We start from the raw sequence: 21,398 nt of genomic DNA on the forward strand, positions 1-21,398 counted from the left end.
CCATAAATGTTAAGTTAATAATTTTACATAATGGATTTGATGCGCGTTTGGTTATTATGCGGGGGATAATTTATTAACAACCACTATAATGGAGGAGTTAGGGTGAATAAGGTTTCATGATAATCACATTTATTAAGAGCTTGTCTCGCTGTTTCCTGTTTAATATTGTTATCATCTGGTAATTTCACGAACAAAATTTTGCAAGTCGTGTCTTGATAAAATTTTCCAAAACATCATTCTAAAATATTTCAAATACCTAATTTTTTTTGAATTCATAAAAAAAAACTAAATTTAATTTAAAAACTTTTGAAATATTTATAGTTTAAATAACAAATGAATAAAACAAAAAAAAAGAGTAATATATTATATTCTGAAATTTTAATAATTATTTTTGAAATGTAATAAATAGAAGAAAAAAAAGTTTTCTTTAACTCAGGAAAGAATTTAATAATATTTACTTTTAGTTAAAAAAGATCTCTTAAATTCGTTACGTTCTCCTATATATATATATATATATATATATATATATATATATTAAATATTTGAAAAAGTTTCTGTTGCGTGTCGCAATATTGACCATGGGCTAAAGGGTGAATTATTATTCGACCTCTGTCTTCTATTCTCTAGGGAGAATAATAGAATGAAAGTAGCTTTCATGTCTAACATGTAATTACAAGTCCATCTAATTAACTTTTTTTTAAAAAAAAGTCTATTCACAAGTTAATTTCTAAATTTTCTATTTCAATATTCTAATACAATAAAAAAAAATTATTTGCTCCAATTATTGTTAAAATAAATATTCAAATATATATATTTTTTTAAATCAAATTAATTTCTACAATAAAAAAAATTTATTTCATTTAAATAATTGATTATTTGGCTATTATAAAATTATTTATTTGAACTAAATAATTTTTTAAAACTAAATAATTTTTCTATTTGAATCAAATAAACTGTATTCGAGTTCAATAATTTTTATTTGAACCAAATAAGCTGTATTCGAATCAATAATTAAAAAAAATTATTAAATAAATAATAATAATTTTATTATTATTAAATTTATTATTATTTTTTAGATAAAAAATAAATTAGTTTATTATTTCGATAAAAAATTGGTTTTTTAAAGAATGTTCTCGTTTTTATTTTTGAAGATTAGGCAATATATGCATAAGTATATAATATATATATATATATATATTTGTATAAATAAACATTTTTGTTTGAGAAGATGAAGCGGAAAACTAGATCACTACACGAAAAGCATAATACTATCTTACTTTATATAGAGCCAGTATTCGAAGCTGTGTGTCATGAATTATTAAAGAGACGGAAACGTCTGTCCATCTGGACGAATTTATAAAGTATTTGTTATTTTTATTTTTCTTCTTCTTCTTCTTCATTTCTAGATTTCTCGAAACGTGTCTTTTTCCCTCAGCAAAAAAAAAGGCAAATTAAAAAAATCCTTTCATCTTTAAATTATAATATGGAAAATTTTGGTTATTCAAAATTTGCTTTTTTTCAATTTACCTTTTATTTTGGATCAATGCCAATTTCTAATGCATTTGCAAAAAAAAAAAAAAAAAAAAAAAATGTCCAAAACATTATACAGAAAATCTTATAAACATTTTTGCGAATAAAATTAGATTTTTGACAGTGGTTATAATTTGAAAGGTCTTTTGATATTAATAGAATTTTGTTTAAAACAATTTTGTGTTTTTTGGAAAATTTTTAATTTTTGAAAAATAATTTCCAAATTGTATGAATTCGCGATTTTATTCATATTATCTGCCTTTACTCATATATATATATATATATTCTATAAAAGCTCTGCGGATAGAATCTCAAATCTTTGAATGTGAAATAAAATAATCAACTAAAACATAATATTATCCCATGGGGTAAAATTTTAATGAGGTTTATCTTTCATGTGCGGTATATTCCATTAATGTTATGAAAGTTTAAATAGTTGGGTTTTAATATATAAATTTTGCATTCAACCTACAAATCGCCAAGTTAAATTGATATATGTCTCAATTTGATTTCGATAACGAGTTTTAGAAAGTAAGTTTCAAATTCAAATTAATTTTATACTACATTTGATACATGAGAATTTAATATGCTCTTTTAATAAAACATTAAAATTTCTTTTTAAATTTAAAAAAAAAACAAAAAAAAAAAAAAATGTATAGTATTTCAAAATAATGGTTTATGCAAAATGTAAACATATATAAAAGTATCAAGTATTTTCTTAAAAACTGTCATAAAGTATCCAACAATTTCTATCGTTATTGACAAGTTTTGAACAGATATTGATTATACTCGAATGAATGAAGTGCCCCTTCGATATATTCGAAGTTCCTTTGCATGCCAACTCATTAGCATTTCAACAGAGTTGAGTAATTAACACATACTGACAAACTGACGTTCGATTAATCTGAGGAAACCTCCTCGATAATACAGCATCATAAAGCAGAAAATTGACATGTTACATACGTTTGCAAAAAAAATCTCACTTTTCATTTTAATAACTATTTTTACTCTAAAATTATTTTAAAAAAAATTTTAAATTAACATTTTTTACTTTTTGATAAAGAATTAATTAAGAAAGTTATTTTTTAAATTCTAAATTGAAAAAAATGACTTTCAAATACATTTGACTATTATCAAACAAATATTTAATTGAACCGAATAATTTTTAAATGTTCGAACCAATAATTTCTCTATTTGCAATATCATTTAATTGAAATACTATTTAATTAAATAATAATTTAATACAAATATTTATTATAAAATATTTGTATCGAATTATTATTTAATAAAATTTTAATAATTTATTATATATTATATTACTGTATTATATATTTATTATATTATTAAATTATTATTTAATTAAATGATATTTGTTACAAATAGAGAAATTATTGATTCAAATATTTAATAATTATTCGGTTCAAGTAAATATTTATTTGATAAGAGTAAAACCATTTAAAGGGACGTCATCATTACTTGGTGGATTAAATGTAAATGGGAGCCATTAAATATGTCGCTAATCTTTTGCTTCTTACTTTTATTTTTCATCTCGACCCTCATCAAATATGTTTCTATGCAAAATCCCAGCTTAGAATAAGAGCATCAAGGGAAATTTTGCATTCAAGCAATTTACCAGTAAAAGCTTTCTTTCCCTTTCTAGCGCAATAGCCATGAAACCTCATCAAGAAAAGCTATCTCTCCTCTGTTATCATTTTCAAGCTACTCTTATATATATATATAAAAAAAATTCATATATCACTAAGCTTTACTTTATTTAAAATATCACCCAATTATGTATAATGTAAAGAAAATTTTTTTTCAATAATAATTTTCATAAAAAATAAATTTCAATCATTAAAAATTCTTGTTTTATGATTAAAACATGTAATTTACATGTATATATATATGTAAAATATGTAATAAAAAATAGTCAATTAAATTATAAATTTTTATATGGAAATAATTCTTCAAACTTTTCCGACTAGTATTTCAGAAAAACTTTCATAAAAAAAAAGTAAATGGTATATTAAAAGGCTTTTTTCCTTATTAATAAAATACGTTATATAGCCATAAAAGCTGCTTTAATTATGAAATGTTGTTTTAAAAGCAAAGTGAAATTCAACCACGCGGTATTTATTCAAGAATCAATATTTTATAAAACATTTCGCAAATTGCAATATTTATAAAAAATACAAATAATTTAAATACCAACGTATACAGTGTTATTCATTATACAGGGTGTTCCAAAAGTATAGAAACTTGCAAATATCTCGAAAAGTACGAATTTTTGTAAAAAATGTTCAAGACAAAAAAATGTTCCAAACACAAAGATGTACATCTTTGAAACCAAAAAATTGGTCCCGGAGCCCAATGTTGGGCCCTACAATGAAAAAAGTGGTTTTCTTAAATGATACCACTAATTTTCAGTGATAAATTCATAATCCCCATGAAATTCTGCGTTCAGACATGTGGTATAAGTGCCCAAAATATTGGGCCCATTCCAAGATAATGGGTCCAAAATTTATCAACAGATAAATAAATTTTAGAAAAATCGCATCTTGGAGGGATTTTGAGATCACAGGATTAGAAATTGAAAGCTAATTTTCAAATTGGGCATAGAGCCCAATGTAAGATTCCGCCGCCCAATGTGAGGGCCCACATTAAAAAAAAAAAATAGTTGTTTAAATAAAACCCACTAATTTTCAGTATCCATTTCAGAATCGTTATGAAATTCTGTGTTTAAACTTGTAGTACAAAAGCCAAAAAATATTGGGCCCAATGTCTGGGATTGGGCTCGATATTTTTTGACAAATAAATAAATTTAAAAAATCGTATCTTTAGGGGTTTTTGGGATCACAGGATTGGAAATTTGAAGCTAATTTTCAAATTGGGCATAGAGCCCAATGTAAGATTCCGCCGCCCAATGTGAGGGCCCAATATTTTTGGAATTTGTACCACAAGTCTAAGTCCAGAATTTCAGAACGATTACGAAATGGAAGGAAACTAATTTTTTTATTGTAGGTCTCACATTGGGCTCTGTGCCCAATTTGAAAAGTAGCTTTGAATTTCTAATCCTGTGATCCCAAAAACTTCAAAAGATGCGATTTTATAAATTTATTTATTTGTCAAAAAATATCGAGCCCAATCCCAGACATTGGGCCCAATATTTTTTGGCTTTTGTACTACAAGTTTAAACACAGAATTTCATAACGATTCTGAAATAGATACTGAAAATTAGTGGGTTTTATTTAAACAACTATTTTTTTTTTTTTTTAATGTGGGCCTCACATTGGGCCGCGAAATCTTGCATTGGGCTTTGTGTATACAATTTGAAAATTAGCTTCAAATTTCCAATCCTGTGATCCCAAAAACCCCTAAAGATACGATTTTTTAAATTTATTTATTTAACGAAAAATTGTTGGGCCTAATACCAGACATTGGGCCCAATATTTTTGTCATTTTTACTACAAATCTAAACCCAGAAATTCATGGGGATTACGAATTGGATATTGAAAATTAATGGGTTTTATTTAAGACAACTAATTTTTTTTTACTGTGGGCCTCACATTGAGCGGCGGAATCTTACATTGGGCTCTATGCCCAATTTGAAAATTAGCTTCCAATTTCTAATCCTGTGATATCAAAATCCCTCCAAGATGCGATTTTTTAAAATTTATTTATTTGTTGATAAATTATGGACCCAATATCTTGGATTGGGCCCAATATTTTGGGCACTTATACCACATGTCTGAACGCAGAATTTCATGGGGATTACGAATTTGATACTGAAAATTAGTGATATCATTTAAGAAAATCACTTTTTTCATTGTAGGGCCCAACATTGGGCTCCGGGACCAATTTTTTGGTTTCAAAGATGTACATCTTTTTGTTTGGAACATTTTTTTGTCTTGAACATTTTTTACAAAAATTCGTACTTTTCGAGATATTTGCAAGTTTCCATACTTTTGGAACACCCTGTATAATGAGTGAAATAAACAGTGACTCTCGTAAATGTAGATTTTTTTTCTTTAATCTTTGTGAAATAATTTACAATCTCGAAATGTTAAGATTTTGATTGAAATTACAATACTTGAAGAAGAAAAGACTCAACAGAATTATGCAAATTTTCATTGAAAGGGTAAAGATGCTTTATGGAAATGTAGATGAGGGTGAAAATCGAAATTGCCTGGAAAATATAACTCGTATAATTTGAATAAGCTCTCGTAAGCTCTTTGGTATGATTTCCATTTTATAAATGTTTTATTTTTATATAATTTCTTTTTTTTCTGTTTTTAAACACCGAATGAGGAAATAATTATTATTTACTCAAAAGATTTTTATAGAGAAATTTTAAATAGAGGAATTTTTTTTTTTTTAATTTACATAATTTTTTAATTTTACAAATTTTTATACTAAAAAAAAAAAGAAAAATTTATTTGATTCAAATAATCGGTTACTCAGCTATTATCAAATAAATATTTATTTGTATTAATATTATTTCACTTAAAAATAGCATTTTTAAATACAGAAATTATTGGTCCAAATAGAGATTAATTAAAATAAAAATTATTTCAAGTATATATTTATTTGCTAGTCAATAATTTTTATTTGAATTAAATAAATTGTATTTGAACCAATAATTTTTTGTATTTAAAACAAATACCATTTCAAATAATAATTATTTGATACAAATAAATATTTATTTGATAATAGTCAAATAATCGAGTATTTGAATCAAAAAAAAAAATTTTCTTTAGTGTACAAGAAATAAGGTAACTGAAGAAAGAAATTCAAAAACGTAAAATTTTATTTTAGGGATTTTCATTTTTATGGATACTTTCGAGATAAAATATTTAAAAAAAAATTTATTTTCATGAAATATGTGGAATAATGATGAATTTTCCAAAAAAGTTTTTAAGATATATTTTTTATACTGTAGTTAAATGTACATCTAAGTGTATGGCAAAAGATGTAAATTTTATTCTATTGCACACATAGAATTGGAAAAAAGATTTTTTGTTTCATTTTTTGAATAGACGAATAGGCTATTATGAATAAGTCGTTAGAATAAAGTTGGCAACTTTTACGATTGCACGGATAAAAAAAAAGGATGTTTTCAAATATAAATTAAAAAAAATTAGGGAGTTAACGGCGCCAGGAGTTGGGAGTCAAAATTTTTCGTGTTAAAAATCAACTCAACAAGGGAGTTAATAGTTAAATTAACTCCTTAAAACTAACTCCCTAGGCATAAAATTAATTCGCAAAGTATTAACTCCCTACGCTAGGGAGTTGAAATTCAACTCCCCTTTTTTTACAGTGATATTAAAGAAAAAACTATTTTTTATGTTTTTTTTTTTAATTATTGAAATTGTTTTAATAAATAATTTTTTCTTGATTAACGAGATATTATGTAGTCATTTATTATTTAACACTGTGTGGTATACTAATTTTCTAAATAATAGGTTTGTTATTATCGGTTATTTTAGGGATACTTCAGAAATATGGTAGATTTCAACTCTTGACCGCTAATTGTCAATTCCTATTTAGTGCGTTCATTAAATTGTGGTCTACTAAAACGTTTACCTTGTATGAAAGCTTATATATACAATTGCATGTATATATACATGTGCAACACGATGTTCTCATAGAAATAATATATAGAGGTAATAGTGCTATTGTAGATGTTGCAGTTTAGATAACAGTTGCTTAACAGTGTTTCGAGATATATGACAGTTGTTCTTACTTTATTACTAATAAGATCCACTCTATAGTTTAAGCTACATATATATATTTCAGAGATACTTTGTAGTTTACTGCAAACACTGCAGTCAACTTATTCCATATACATTCTATTTATAAAAAAAAAAACTAAAATTTTTATGCAAAAAAAGAAATTCCAATTATCCAAAGATATTATCTTTCTCTAATAAATTTTAATGTTTATTAATAATTAATAATTCCAGAATCATAAAAAATTGAAATCTCATCGTCCCGTAAAAACATCTAATAAATAATAAAATATGTTTACGAAAGATTTTTTGTTTTTTCCTTCTATTTGGAAAAACACTCAACCTTTAAAATTTAAGTACCCGTCTAGAAGATTAAGGACCTTAGAATTGAGTTCACTCAAGCCAACTGTTCAGATGGAATTTTCAAATGAAGCTCGTTTTACTTTTTTTTTTTTTTTTTTTTTTTTTTTTTGCATTTTTACTTTCATCTCGTTTGAGATTTATAGAAAGAAACCTTCACTTCCAAGAAAATTCATGTGATATACATTTTGCAAAATTTCAATAGACTTGATTTTCCAAGAAAATTTCCGTCAAATTGAAATTACTATTTTCTTTTTTTGTATGTTGAGAAATATGCAGCGACTAGTTTTTTATTTTTGAAAAAAAAGGGGATAAAAAGTAATACACTGAAAACAAAATTTATTTGATTTAAATACTCGATTAGACTATTATCAAATAAATATTTATTTTGAATCAAATATTTTTTAGTTTTTAAATTGAAGAATTCATTGATTTTTGTTTTTTTCGCAGTGACGTTGCACTATCAACAAATGTTCGTGAATGGTTGAAATCATCATCATTTGATGCACAACAATGGGAAGATGAAGAATTACTTTTGATGTTGCAAACAATGTTCGTGGAACTGGAAATACTTGAAAAATTCAATATCTCGTTGACCACTTTGAGAAATTTTCTCTATGAGGTATACAATAATTATAATGAGGTACCCTTCCACAACTTCAGGCATTGTTTTTGCGTTGCACAGATGGTAAGTTCAACTTTTAAATTAGTCTTATGATGTCTTTTAACCACAGTTCTTTAGAAACTTTTACCCATTTTCAAATATATATATATATATATATGAAAAAAGCAGGCTCCGCTTTTATAATATTCACTTTACAATTAAGCTTTACGGTCTCTAAAATTTTTTATGTTCCTCAAAGTAATTTTTTATTTTTAGAATAAGAAAAGAATAATTTATTATAATTTTGTTCTTTTGCAGATGTACGCAATTGCATGGACTGTGGATTTACCATCGAAAATTGGTCATCTTGAAGTTTTGATTTTAATCGTATCGTGCATTTGTCATGACCTCGATCATCCTGGCTACAATAACATCTATCAGATAAATGCTCGTACTGAGTTAGCGTTGCGTTACAACGACATCTCGCCCCTAGAGAATCATCATTGCTCGGTGGCCTTTCGCGTCCTCGAAGCTCTGGAATGTAACATCCTGGCGTCCTTGGACCCAACGACCTACAGGACCGTAAGGGAAGGTATCATAAGGTGCATCCTCGCAACTGACATGGCCAGGCATAACGAGATCCTCGGGCAATTTACCGATGTCATACCGGAATTCGATTACACGAACAAAGCGCACATCAATTTGGTAACAATCTCCCATTTACTTTCCCAAGAGAGAGAGAGAGAGAGAGAGAGAGAGAGAAAATACCATTACCTTCGCGAAAAAATAAAAATTAGTTTCCACTAAGAAAATTCAAGTAAAGATTGATCAGTTTCTCCTTGAAGAAATAAGTTTCTTTTTTTTTTTGCATCAATGGCGCCTGTACAACCCGAGTAAAAAGTTATTCACTTACACATGAATAAGTTTTACTTTTTTCTCTATTTTTCACTTTCAGAAAAAAAAAATTATAGAAAATAAAAATTTAATTACATTTTTTTTAGCTCTCAATGATTCTAATCAAAGTTTCGGATATTAGCAACGAGGCACGACCAATAGAAGTCGCTGATCCATGGCTCGATAGTCTACTGCAGGAATTCTTTAAACAAAGTGATGCAGAAAAATTGGAGGGACTTCCTGTGACACCATTTATGGATCGTGATAAAGTAACGAAACCATCGTCACAATGCAGTTTCATTGGATTCGTTCTTCTTCCATTATTTGAAGCGCTTGGTGAACTTTTTCCCGAATTACAGGTGCAAAATAAAAATTATATACTCAAAAACTTTATAGAAATTAATCCCGTGTGGATATGGAACTATGGGTAAAATCATAAAAATCATAGGCGAAATCGATTGCCAAGGTAAATACGATTAGACCCATGGTTTAAACCTTGGCAAAAGTCTTAAAAATCATTGCTCATGTCCGTTTCCCATGGTACAATTTTACATGGGAAATTTTTTTTTTTTTAATTTACAGTTTTTGGACCATTACTACAATCTTGCCAACCGATGGCAAATAAAAAAATTTTTTTTTTTTGATTTCGAACCATTGATAAAATCTTGCGAACCATGGAAAAATGATTTTTTTTTAATTTTACTGATTTTGGACCATTGCTAAAATCTTGCGAACTATGGGAAAATTATTTTTCTTAATTTACGGATTTTTTACCATTGCTAAAATCTTTCGAACCATGGGAAATTTTTTTTTTTTTTTTAAATTTACTGATTTTGGACCATTGCTAAAATCTTGAAAACCATGGGAAAAAGTTGTTTAATTTTTTTTTTTATTTTAAACCATTGCTAAAATCTTGCGAACGATGGGAAATTTTTTTTCTATTTTACGGATTTTTGACCATTGCTAAAATCTTTCGAACCATGGGAAATTTTTTTTTTTAATTTACGGTTTTTAAAACCATTGCTAAAATCTTGGAAACCTTGGAAAATTTTTTTTAATTTTATTGATTTTTGACCATTGCTAAAAACTTGCCAACTATGGGAAAATTAATTTTTTAAATTTACAGTTTTTTTACCATTGCTAAAATCTTGCGAACCATGGGAAAATTATTTTTCTTAATTTATGGATTTTAAACCATTGCTAAAATCTTACGAACCATGGGAATTTTTTTTTTCTATTTTACGGATTTTGGAGCATGGTTAAAAATTTGCGAACCATTGGGAAATTTTTAAAATTAATTTTTCATATTTTGCATAATTTTTGCAATAGTCAAAAATCCGTAAATTAAACAAAATAATTTTCCCATGGTTCACAAGTTTTTAGCCATTGTCCAAAATCCGTAAAAAAGAAAAAAAAAAATTTTTCCCATGTTTCGCAAGATTTATGCAATGATCCAAAATCTGTAAAATAAAAAATTAATTTTCCTATGGTTTCCAAGATTTTAGCAAAGGCCCAAAATTAGTAAAATTAAAAAATTAATTTTCCCATGCTTTCCAAGATTTTATCAATGGTTAAAAATCCGTAAAATTAAAAAAAAACATTTTCTATGGGAAATTGTACCATGGGAAACAAGATTTTTGCCAAGATTTTAAACCATGGGTCTAATCGTTTTTTCCTTGGCAATCGATTTCGCCCATGGTTTTTATGATTTTACCCATAGTTTCATATTTCCACGCGGGAAAATTTTTCAAAATTCCTTTATATCAAAGAAACGAATTTTATTTCAATATAAAAGTTGACAGCTTCCTTTCAAGAACACAAATATGCATTTGAAAGATAACTGAAATGAGTTTTATAAAATAAAATTCTCCTCAGAATCTAATGATTATTTTTTTTCCAACAGGATCTCATAGTATCACCGGTACGATACGCCCTCGAGTATTACCGTCGTCTTAATGAAGCGGCAAAAGACGAGCGGCTTCATCGCAAAAGTGTCGTTGATCTTGGTGAACACGTACCGTCGGCTACTTCCGGCGGAAATTCTAGTTGCTCCTCGGTTGTGAAATCAACTTCATCCCATAGTGTTCGTTCAAAACGATCAGGTGGAACAATTCATTCTCGCTCAAGATCAACGGATGAAGATGGAATGGAAAATTTAACAATCGAAGAGGCTGACAATCTCGAAAGTTCAGATCCAGAAACAGCAACGGAAGTTGAAATCAGTGAGAAGACATTAAAATTCAAAATATCAACTGAAGGTTCAATATCAGCATCATCAGTGGGTAGAAAAAGTTGTCCGGGAAGTCGAAAAGGAAGTAGAGAAAAATCATCATTGGATTATCATAATCATGAATTTGCCAAAGCAATGAGAGAACACGATCGAAGAAGAAGTAAAGGTGAAAATTTAAGTAGTGACATGAGTTCTCCAATTAGTGTTAAATCAGGTGAAGATTCACGTATACTTGAAGAATTTGAAAAAGACGAGACACTACTAATTGAATCAATAAGTCCAAAATCAGAAGGAAATGGTAATGTTACAACTGAAAATTTTCCACAAAAAAATAATGTAAATAAACGTTCAATCAGCATTAGTGGTGATTCTGATATTGGAACAAATCATAAAGAAGTGATAAAGGATATACGTTGTTGTCGTTGTGATGATAAATCAAATTCCAATAATCAAAGGTCATTGATGGCAAAATTGAGAAATCTCACCGATCGTTTAAGTATCAGTTTTGATACAAAGGAGCCACCAATTTTAAAACCAGTGAAACACGCCACAAAGAGTTTAAATAAAAGCAATTCATTAAGCAGTGGTTCATCATCGACAATGAGATGCAATGTAGTTTGTAAAAAATGTAATTTGACCAAAGCTATTAAAGAAGGCAGGGAAACAATAGTCGATCTATCAACTGGTGATAAAAAATCAATGACCTTTCCAAAAGCAAGAAAATATCAAGACTGCAGGAGCAAGAGTTGGAAGACTGTTTTTGCCAAGGAAAAAAGACCATCAATATCATTGGAAATATTACCGGCAAGTAATATTGAATCAACAATTCCAAAACATAGAAGAAATCTCTCAAATCCAGAGGGCAAAATTGGTCATATAAAAAGCCAAAGTCCAAATAAAGAAACAAATAGAAATTTTCGTGATTTTAAAGAAATTGATGTAAGACCAAAAAAACCTGAAATTCATGTTGATCAAATAAATCCCGGTAGTTCAAGTGCTGTTGATCAAGAATTAGGTAATGTTGAAATTAGAAGAAGTTCAGCGAGTATGGAGGACATATCAAAAATAACAAAACAAAATGAAGCTGGAATTTTAAATTTATTGGAAAAAAAAAATATTGAAGATCAACAACAACATACGGGAAGTCTTGATTCAATGCTATGTAAAGAATCAATAACAACATGTGTGAAAAAACCAACGGCATTTTCATCACCAGCGTCAACAAAAAAATCATCACCAGGTTTGTTTTCCCGCTTCAAATCAGGAATGAGTATCGACGGTACAAGAAGCAGTAGTAATAGTGGCTCTCTTCATGATCAACCGTCACAACAAAGCGGATGGATCTCTTCATTAACTGCCAGCTTTCGCCCCAAAAGGCATATCAATGAACCAACCACGTCTTCTCATCCCACCCTTTCTCCTAGCAATGAATAAATTTTAAGTCTTCAAAATACGTCTTCATTTTTATATTTTTATTTCTCTTTTTTTTTTTTTTTTTTTAATTAAAAAAGAATAATTATTGTACAAAACGTCTTCCAAAATCGTCTTCTCTCATGCTTTTTTTTGATATTAAAAAAAAACATTTTTATTTTTAAACGAATATTCGCAAAAAATATTCTAATTTTTTTTTTAATTCTGGGATTTTTCGAATATTATACATATATATATATATATATACGAAATATGCGCTATAGATGAGAAAATTCAATATCTTATATATATATCACTTAATATACTCTTTATATAAAATATCTTGCGAATTCTTATCGACATATTCTTTCCTTCATATTAATCCCAGATTAGCTCTAGTTCTACTATCCTGTGATATCCCAGGACCTAAATGAGAAAAAAAAACTAAATATATTAATATGTTTTCATTCAATTATGGAAAAAAAAACGAAATTATATAATCAAAAAAAAAGAGACTTTCCATCTGATTAGTTCCAAGAACTTACGATGGATTAAAATCTTATCTTTCGATTTAGAAGAAGAGGAAAAAAAAAATAATAATAAAAGAAATGAATTTATTAGATATGTACTTCTGTGACTCTAGACTCGAGTAGCTAGAATTTGATTAAGTTTGTAGAATATTTTATTTATTGTAAAAAAAAAAAATTCTAGTTTGTAGCTTGAACGAATAATAATAATTAATGTTGTACGTTATATGTGTATGTATGTATATAAATGTATATGTAATATATTCATATACATATATATAAAAAAAAACTACAGCGTAAACACACACAAATCGATTATTAGAATTTAGATATATATAGTTAGAAAAAGCTTATTTGTAGTAGCTGCCCAAAAATCCCAAAAAAAGAAAAAAAAAATGTAATAATTTTCAATGTTGAGTGCAACGAGCATTCTATATCGAGAAGGCCATTTTAGAATTTATGTAATTTAGCTTCTTGTAATCATTAACTTATCGTCTTTTTTCACAAAAAAATAATTTCTTTTTAATTGAAAAAAAAAAAAAAAAATTTTTCATGAAATTTTCAAAAAATGTTCCTTTATGTATCTATTGTGATAAAAAATTCCAAATTCTATACAATTTTAAATTTTGTTTCAAATAATTAACTAATTAATGAAAATTAATTTTTTATCCCAAAAAATTCGTTTTTAAAATTGGAAGATGTTTTTGAAATTTTTCGCAAAAAATTTAAAGCGTGCAGTGAAAAAAAAATTATTTCATTCAAATAATCGATTAATTATTATCCAAATAAATATTTATATTACTTAAACCAAATAATTTTTATTTAAATTAAATAATTTGTATTTGGACCAATAATTTCTGTATTCGAAACAAATACCATTTAATCAACCTGAATAATAATTATAATTGTTAAATAATTATTTAAACATAAATATTTAGGGAAAAAAATCTTTACCTGGGACAGCGATAAGTTTCACTATAATAGCAATATGATTCACTAAAACAGGGAAAGTTTTCGCTATTCTAGAAAAACATATCGCTATTCCAGATAAAGATTTTTTTTGCCTTTTTGATAATAGTCCAATAATCGATTTGAATTAAATTTTGTATTCAGTGCATAAAAAGGAACATTAAAAAATTTTTTTTTATTATTACTAAAAATAATAATAATAATAATAATTATATTATTAATATAATCTATAATTTTGATAATGGTCCACTTGATATGGGACGCGATGCGTTTTTATTAGAATTCTAATATTAAAATGAGGGCTGTTAGGATGACTGGTGCCGAAAAAAAAAATTTTTTCGAAAAAGAGAGAGATATATATTGCAGATAAAAGATGTATGGGTTTTGAATTGTGACGAACGATTATCTTTTATGACTGATATTTTTCTGCAAAGAAAATTCCTGAAGATCATAAAATGTTTCAGAGCTCTATATATATAAATAGTTTTTAATTTTAAAAAAACTTTTAGTGTCAGTTGGGGTAAATGGGGACAAAATCGCTATTTTTCACGAATTATGTTTCTTCCTTTAAAAGGTAATATTTGCGGGTTTTTTTTTTCTTTTTTAACTTGTTATTTACGTTCCCAGGATTAATTTTATGCAGCAGAAAAAAAATTAGATATGCTTTAAACGCATGAAACTGACTGTTCCAATTTACCCCAAAATTTAGAAAATTTCATAAAATTTAGGGTAAATGGGGACAGCATAGTTTCTAAGAAAGTTTTAAGAAAAAAGTTTGAAGTATATTACTGTATTAAGGGATGAAAAAAGTTGAAAAAAAAATTTGTAGTAGATATATAATAGTTGAACCAATTGAAAATTTTTTTTTATTTCAGTATTTTGTCTCGCATTTGAAAAAAAGACTTAAAAATCATACCATATTTTTTTTCTTATTCCTTATGACTCCCATAACAGAAATTCAGTTTAATTTTTGTTAATTTGGTTAATAATGACAAGCTGTCCCCATTTACCCCAAAAATTTGAAAACTCCGGGTAAATGGGGACAGTTTGTTATTTTTAACCAAATTAATAAAAATGAAAATTTCAAGTGAATTTCTGTTATTGGTGTCATAAGGAATAAGAAAAAAAATGATTTTTAAATCTGTTTTTTTAAATGCTCAACAAAATACTGAAACAATTTAACTTTGATTTTCAAGTTTTTATGCATTGAGCGATAACTTTTTTTTATCTTGCTGCCAATTGTCAAGATAAAAGTTTGGCAATACTCAAAACCTCTTGATCTGAGGTTAAAATATTGTCATTGAATTTAATTTTAAAACTGTAAATTAAAAAAAAAAAACCTCTTGTCCCCATTTACCCCAAGTGACCCTATTATATTTTACATAATCTGTGAGAGCAATCAGATATCAAATAAGTTGGGGGACCATACTTTTTCTATAAATTATAATGAAAATTAGTCATTTTACTGTTTATTGTACTTATTTCATTTTTTTTTCTTTTAATTTTTAATCAGATTCTAGATGAATTTTTTTTTTTTTGATCGTTCGTACCAATTTGCTTCCATATTGACATCGTTTTATATTATGTTCTAGTATGCAATATTATGCTTTCATTTTTATCTTAGATGTTTATATTTTTATACACTCTAGTCTTATATGTTATTATTGTCATCCCAATTCGTTTTGGGCATTTTGTTTTGTTTTTTTTTTTCTTCAAGTGACAAATTAGGTAAAAAAAAAGGAATTTTTCAAATAAAATTAATTAATTTATTGTCGTTTCGCTCGGCAAACTCTTTTAGATCTTGGAAAAAAAATATAACAATAGAGTTTCGATGATAAACGTTACAAACTATACTTGTGCCTGTATTTTTTTTTTTTTTTAATTATTAATATTTATTTGACTGTTTTTTTTTTTTAAACGATTTTCGGGGAGCAAAGATTTGGCCTAAATGTCGTGTTTATAGTTAAATTAAATGGGCCAAATATATAAATTATTGAGACACACATTGAAAAATGCTTTGATGTCATAAAATGGACTATTCGTTGATTATTGTTAAATGTCGGTCAATTAAAAAAAAAAAAAAAAAAAAAAAAAAAAAAAAAAAAAAAAAAAAAAAAAATAGTTTAAAATCATTGTGAACTATATTATCTGTACAGTAACCGAATATAATATACGGAGTACGGAGTAATATCTTGATTTTCATCTTCGTTTCCATTTTTTGAACTCGCGCCTCTCGTACGTTAAGTCGTTATTAGAATATAAGAATATTGACTCGAACTCTTAAATGAAGAATCGTAATTATGTGCATAATATACAAAACTGGTTTTACCTGATGTGTATGAAAGAATTAAAAAAAAAAAAAAATTTCTACACTCGCTGGCGAGTGTTATCGTTATTATACATATGTTGTAACATAATTGTTCAGTGTTGCCAATAGTGTCTTTATTTAAAAGAAAAATGAAAATAATTTTCAGCCTTCAAATTTTATTTACAAATTGCATTTTAATATAAAATACAATTATAATCAAATTAAAACAAAGGATCTAATTTACTGATGATATTTTTCATATAAAAGCATTTTTTTTAATTTAAAAGCAATTTACATGCCTTTTTTTTGAAAAAAATGTATTTTAATTATTTTTAATATTTAAAAGATTTTAAATAAATCAAAATAATTTGTCAGCACTGAACGACATTGCAAAAAAGATACCTACCGTTGATTCCGTTCATTCCGTTTGATTCTAAGGTGTCGTATATAATATAATAATATATTATAGAAAAACTAGGTTTAAGATTCTAAATCTGAACAATAGAGTCAACCGTATCATGAAAACAGCCACGATCAAGTAGTTTTTTGTAAATGAAATAATAAACGTATACGTCAACAAATTGTTTATATTATTATTTTCTACCAAATATCTATATGAATATTAAATTAATTATATACATATTTGTAAATTTAACCAGCAGCGGTGGTAATTTTTTTTAAATTAAGATGAAGACCACCAATTGCTGATGTTAAGAATGCCTTTGGATCCAATTCTATTGGAACTGGAGTTTTTTTATTTATTGAAATTTCATATTTTGAAATAATATGAATAATTCCTAATTTAGATTGCAATAAACCAAGACGTTGACCTGAAATTATTATTTTTTTAATTTCAATTCCTTACATATAGCATAAATTTCAAGAAAATTAAATATACCAATGCATATGTGTGGTCCTTCTCCAAATGGAATATAGACGCAAGGAGTTAAAGATTTTTTATTTTGTTCAGAAAATCTTTCAGGATCATAAATTTCTGGATGAGAAAAATATTGTGAATCCTGATGAAGACCAAGCATAGGAATTATAATTGGAGTTCCTTTTTCAACAATTAAATTTGTTTCAGGAATTTTATAATCCTGTAGAGCCACTCTATCCAAAAATGGAAGTATTGGATAAAATCTCAAAGTCTCAGATATTACCATATCCAAATATGGTAAAGTCATTACCTTTGAAAAAAAAATAAAGATTTAGAAATTTTATTTTTTTTAGATTTAATAAACAATTCACCATACCATGTCGTATGTTATTTTCCCTCCATTGGCTTTTAAAGCTTCATCAATTTCTAATCTTAATTTTTTCTGTATTTCAGTATGTAAAGCCAATTCGTATAATGTGAATGACATTGTTGTTGATGATGTTTCAAATCCGCCGGTGAAAAAAATTGCAGCTTGCGATACTAAATTGTCACCATCAAATTCTGCAAATTTTGTTAAAAAATTTTTTTTTTAAATTTGTTTAAAAAGAAATAATCTAAAACTTACTATATCCATTATTTTGTTCCGGATCATTTTCATAACTTTGTTTTAATTCAATGAGAAGATCAATAAGATCATTTCTTTTTATTCCAGATTTAATTCTCTCATTTATTGTATCCCAAAATGCATTTCTTAAGAAAATTGTACTTTCTTTTGAAAATACTTGAAATCCAAGTGTTTCAACTAATTCGGGCATAAAAAATATTGTTGTAAATTCAATGGAACGTCGAATATTGTATGTAAAAATTTGTCTTCCACATTTTCGAAATTCCGCATCAGGATTATTTAATGAATTTACTTTTAATCCATAAGCCGTTGTACCAATCATATCGGTTGTAAATTTAGCGCAAACTTCTTTCATTTCCAATGTACCAACTGTTCCTATAAAAATATCAATTAAATTTCCTAATTTATTTTCCTTGTATTTTTTTCAAGAGAAATTTTTTTTCACCTTCAGGTATTTCTGATGCTAAATACACATCAAGATCCTTGCCAACTTCCTCCATTAATATAAACATTTTCTTCAATCTTCCTGATGTAAAAATTGGTGTTAATTTTGCACGAACTGTTTTCCAATCGGGATTTTTTATCATAAAAAGATTTGAATTTCCAATTTTATCACTTTCACTTGCTCGCGAGAATCTATCACTAAAATAATTGAAATCCTTTATCAAAACACGTTTGATAATTTCCGGATCGCGTAAAAGTAATGTTGGTTTATCAAATATATACATTCCAACATAAGGAAGTCCTTTACCCTCATTATAAACTTGTTTAAATAATAATCCAGGTGATGTTTTCATCATTAAACAATCACCCATATTTCCAACAAATGCCGTGGGTTTTATTTCCATAATTCCTTTTTTCTTCCAGTGTTTAAATTTTCGGGTCATATAAATATATGCCGCAGTTATTACAGAAAGAATTGTCACTATTAGAAGAATTAAAAAATTTGTTACAGTCGACATTTTTTTTTTTTTTTTTTGTTTACTATTATATTTCAAAAATCAATTGTTATTTTTTGATGAGAATTATTAATTCTTTTAAAGTTCTAATGGAAAACTGAATTCTTAAATACATTTACTGGAGTATTTATTGAAATGAAGAAAAAGTTAATCATATAATTAGTACTGTTTAAAAAGAAAATTATACCTATGATACATGACGGGCAAATTTTTTTTTTTAATAACAATTTAGCATTCACTATACATTTGAGACTCATTTTTTAATGAGAAAATGATTCTAAGGGAAATAATAACGTGATTTAACGTACAGTCATATATTTGAAATTACTATTCGTGACATTTTGAGGCACGATATATCTTTTTAAGAGAAAATTCACAGCAGTATATTATTTAACATGCATATATGTGAAAAAAAGCTAGTCTAAAACTGTTAGCTTTTCAAGACTGACAATTATTGTCTACGATATGATTCCTAGAAAGAAATTCAAACACGAACATAAAATAGCATTTATCAATATAATTGTGTATGAAAATGCTATACAAAGTCTATATACAATATTATAGGTATTAAAATCTCATTTGTATTGATAAATATACCATAGTTGTACAAAAAAAAGAATTTCTCACGTATTTCCTATTCCGGAATAACAAAAATTTTTTTCTATTTAAATTCGATAAAAAAAATTTATTTATTGTCAACTTTCGTGCATAGAAATTTTCTAAATTATATAAAGCTGATAAAACGGATTTACTTTATTTTAAATATTTTATACTTACTAAAGGTAAGTAAAAATGAGACTTTACCCAACAGACTGGATAAGGTATTTTGAATGTAAGTACCTAGATGGCGCACTATCAAATTTATTTTCAAAAAAGTTTTCTTAAATTTTTTCCCATTTTATAAAAATGTTATTTTTTAAACGGAATCTATTATTAAAAAATTATGTATCTGGAAAAATAGTATTGAATCAAGAAAACCCACTTGTTTGTATTTGATTCAATAGTTTTTTCATTCAAGAACATTTTCTTGAATTAAGAAAATTAGTTAATTATACTGAAAAAAAAAAATATTTGATTCAAATACTCGATTACTTGACTATTATCAAATAAATATTTATTTCTATCAAATAATCATCACAGAAAATGAAAAGTCATTAAAATAAGCTGCAACACTTATTATTTTAATCCAATTTTGCTTATTTTAATCCATTTTGATATTAAAATAAGCAAAATTGGATTAAAATAATAAGCGTTGCAGCTTATAATTTTCTGTGATTATTTGAGATGGTATTTGTTTTAAATACAAAAATTATTGGTTCAAATACAATTTATTTAATTCAAATAAAAATTATTTGGTCCAAGTAAATATTATTTATTTGATAATACTCAAGTAATCGAGTATTTGAATCAAAATAAATTCTTTTTTGCAGTGTACGGACAAGTAAATGATTTTCTTGAAACAATGATACTTTTTTTTTTTTTTAAATTTTCTGTGGGAATCAATCTACTATTCTTATTTTAGAATTTGAAATTTGGTAATAATTCAATTAGTTCGCGGGAAGATTTTAGCACAGTCGACATCATGATGTACGTGCATGGGATGCATAAATTAGAAGAACAATGCTGGACACACCACTCATGTCCAGTATAATGTAAAAAGGGTAACATTTACCCAGTATAATATAACTGAATCATATGTTTCCTTCTCATAACCTCCTAAACAATTAGAAGGGGTTTTGGACAGTCAAGTTTGGTAAGACCTCCGTATATTATTTATATATATATATATTAACATATAACTGACATTCATATTGTATTACAATATAAAATTCAAATCTCTGTTTTATTAATGAAAAACGTCCCAATGAAATAATTTAATATTTAAGAGGAAAATTTCCATCTTCTCACACTATATACTTTTCAAAGAATATTTGGGTTAGTACACAAAATTTTTCGTTAAAATTTGCTCGCAATTTGTACAACCAGTGATTTGTTTTGTATATACTGAGAAAAATATGCTATTGAATCAATTGCATTTCTGCCAAAGGTATAAAAATTATTGATCAAAAAGCATAGAATCTATAAAATATTTTACAAATTTTATAGCATATGCTTTTGAATCAATAATTTTTATACCTTTGGCAAAAATGCAATTGATTCAATAGTATATTTTTCTCAGTGTACAAAAATTAAAATTCCAACTGTTACTCTCTAAATCTGAATTAGTAAAAATGTTTACTAATCTGAATTAGTGACTCACTTTTTGCTTCTGAATTAGTAAAATTTTACTAATTATTAGTAACTTTTACTAACAATTAGTAAAATTTAACTAATTCTAAAGCAAAAAGTGAGTCATTAATTCAAATTAGTAAACAT

The 21,398-nt window shown here is 26.4% G+C and overlaps 2 protein-coding genes across 6 annotated transcripts in view; one reads left to right on the top strand and one right to left on the bottom strand.

Moving 5' to 3' along the window:
* The window catches only part of LOC127277220 (uncharacterized), a 95,752-nt gene extending 78,610 nt beyond the window's left edge, over positions 1–17,142 (top strand). For all 4 annotated transcript variants that reach the window (XM_051298138.1, XM_051298129.1, XM_051298148.1 and 1 more), the window contains 4 exons: positions 8,070–8,307; positions 8,542–8,928; positions 9,225–9,476; positions 11,021–17,142. In XM_051298138.1, coding sequence (XP_051154095.1) covers positions 8,070–8,307; positions 8,542–8,928; positions 9,225–9,476; positions 11,021–12,781 — 2,638 coding nt within the window. In that variant the 3' untranslated portion in view covers positions 12,782–17,142. The remainder of the gene's footprint in view (positions 1–8,069; positions 8,308–8,541; positions 8,929–9,224; positions 9,477–11,020) is intronic.
* On the bottom strand, positions 17,131–19,127 carry LOC127277236 (cytochrome P450 6k1-like). Of its 2 annotated transcripts, none has more exons than XM_051298181.1 (5): positions 18,509–19,127; positions 18,064–18,432; positions 17,815–17,999; positions 17,460–17,748; positions 17,131–17,391 (listed from the first exon to the last, which is right to left on the bottom strand). In XM_051298181.1, the coding sequence occupies exons 1-5, from the start codon at positions 19,023–19,025 to the stop codon at positions 17,213–17,215; spliced, it is 1,539 nt and encodes a 512-aa protein (XP_051154138.1). In that variant the 5' UTR covers positions 19,026–19,127; the 3' UTR covers positions 17,131–17,212. The 2 variants fall into 2 exon arrangements, with proteins under 2 accessions (XP_051154138.1, XP_051154129.1); XM_051298172.1 differs by having other exon boundaries at positions 18,064–18,438.
* Between the last annotated feature and the right edge of the window lie 2,271 nt (positions 19,128–21,398).

The sequence above is a fragment of the Leptopilina boulardi genome, unplaced genomic scaffold (assembly GCF_019393585.1).
Source record: "Leptopilina boulardi isolate dan_hultmark-lab unplaced genomic scaffold, ZJU_Lbou_2.1 LbouV2_110, whole genome shotgun sequence".
NCBI classification, from domain to species: domain Eukaryota; kingdom Metazoa; phylum Arthropoda; class Insecta; order Hymenoptera; family Figitidae; genus Leptopilina; species Leptopilina boulardi.

Excerpts from the sequence above, each read along its gene's own strand:
- LOC127277236 (XM_051298172.1), bottom strand. The coding sequence starts at position 19,025 with ATGTCGACTGTAACAAATTTTTTAATTCTTCTAATAGTGACAATTCTT. Across the intron at positions 18,439-18,508 it reads AGCATCAGAAATACCTGAAG|GAACAGTTGGTACATTGGAA; the intron begins GTGAAAAAAAAT and ends ATATTTTTATAG. Across the intron at positions 17,392-17,459 it reads AGGACCACACATATGCATTG|GTCAACGTCTTGGTTTATTG; the intron begins GTATATTTAATT and ends TAATAATTTCAG.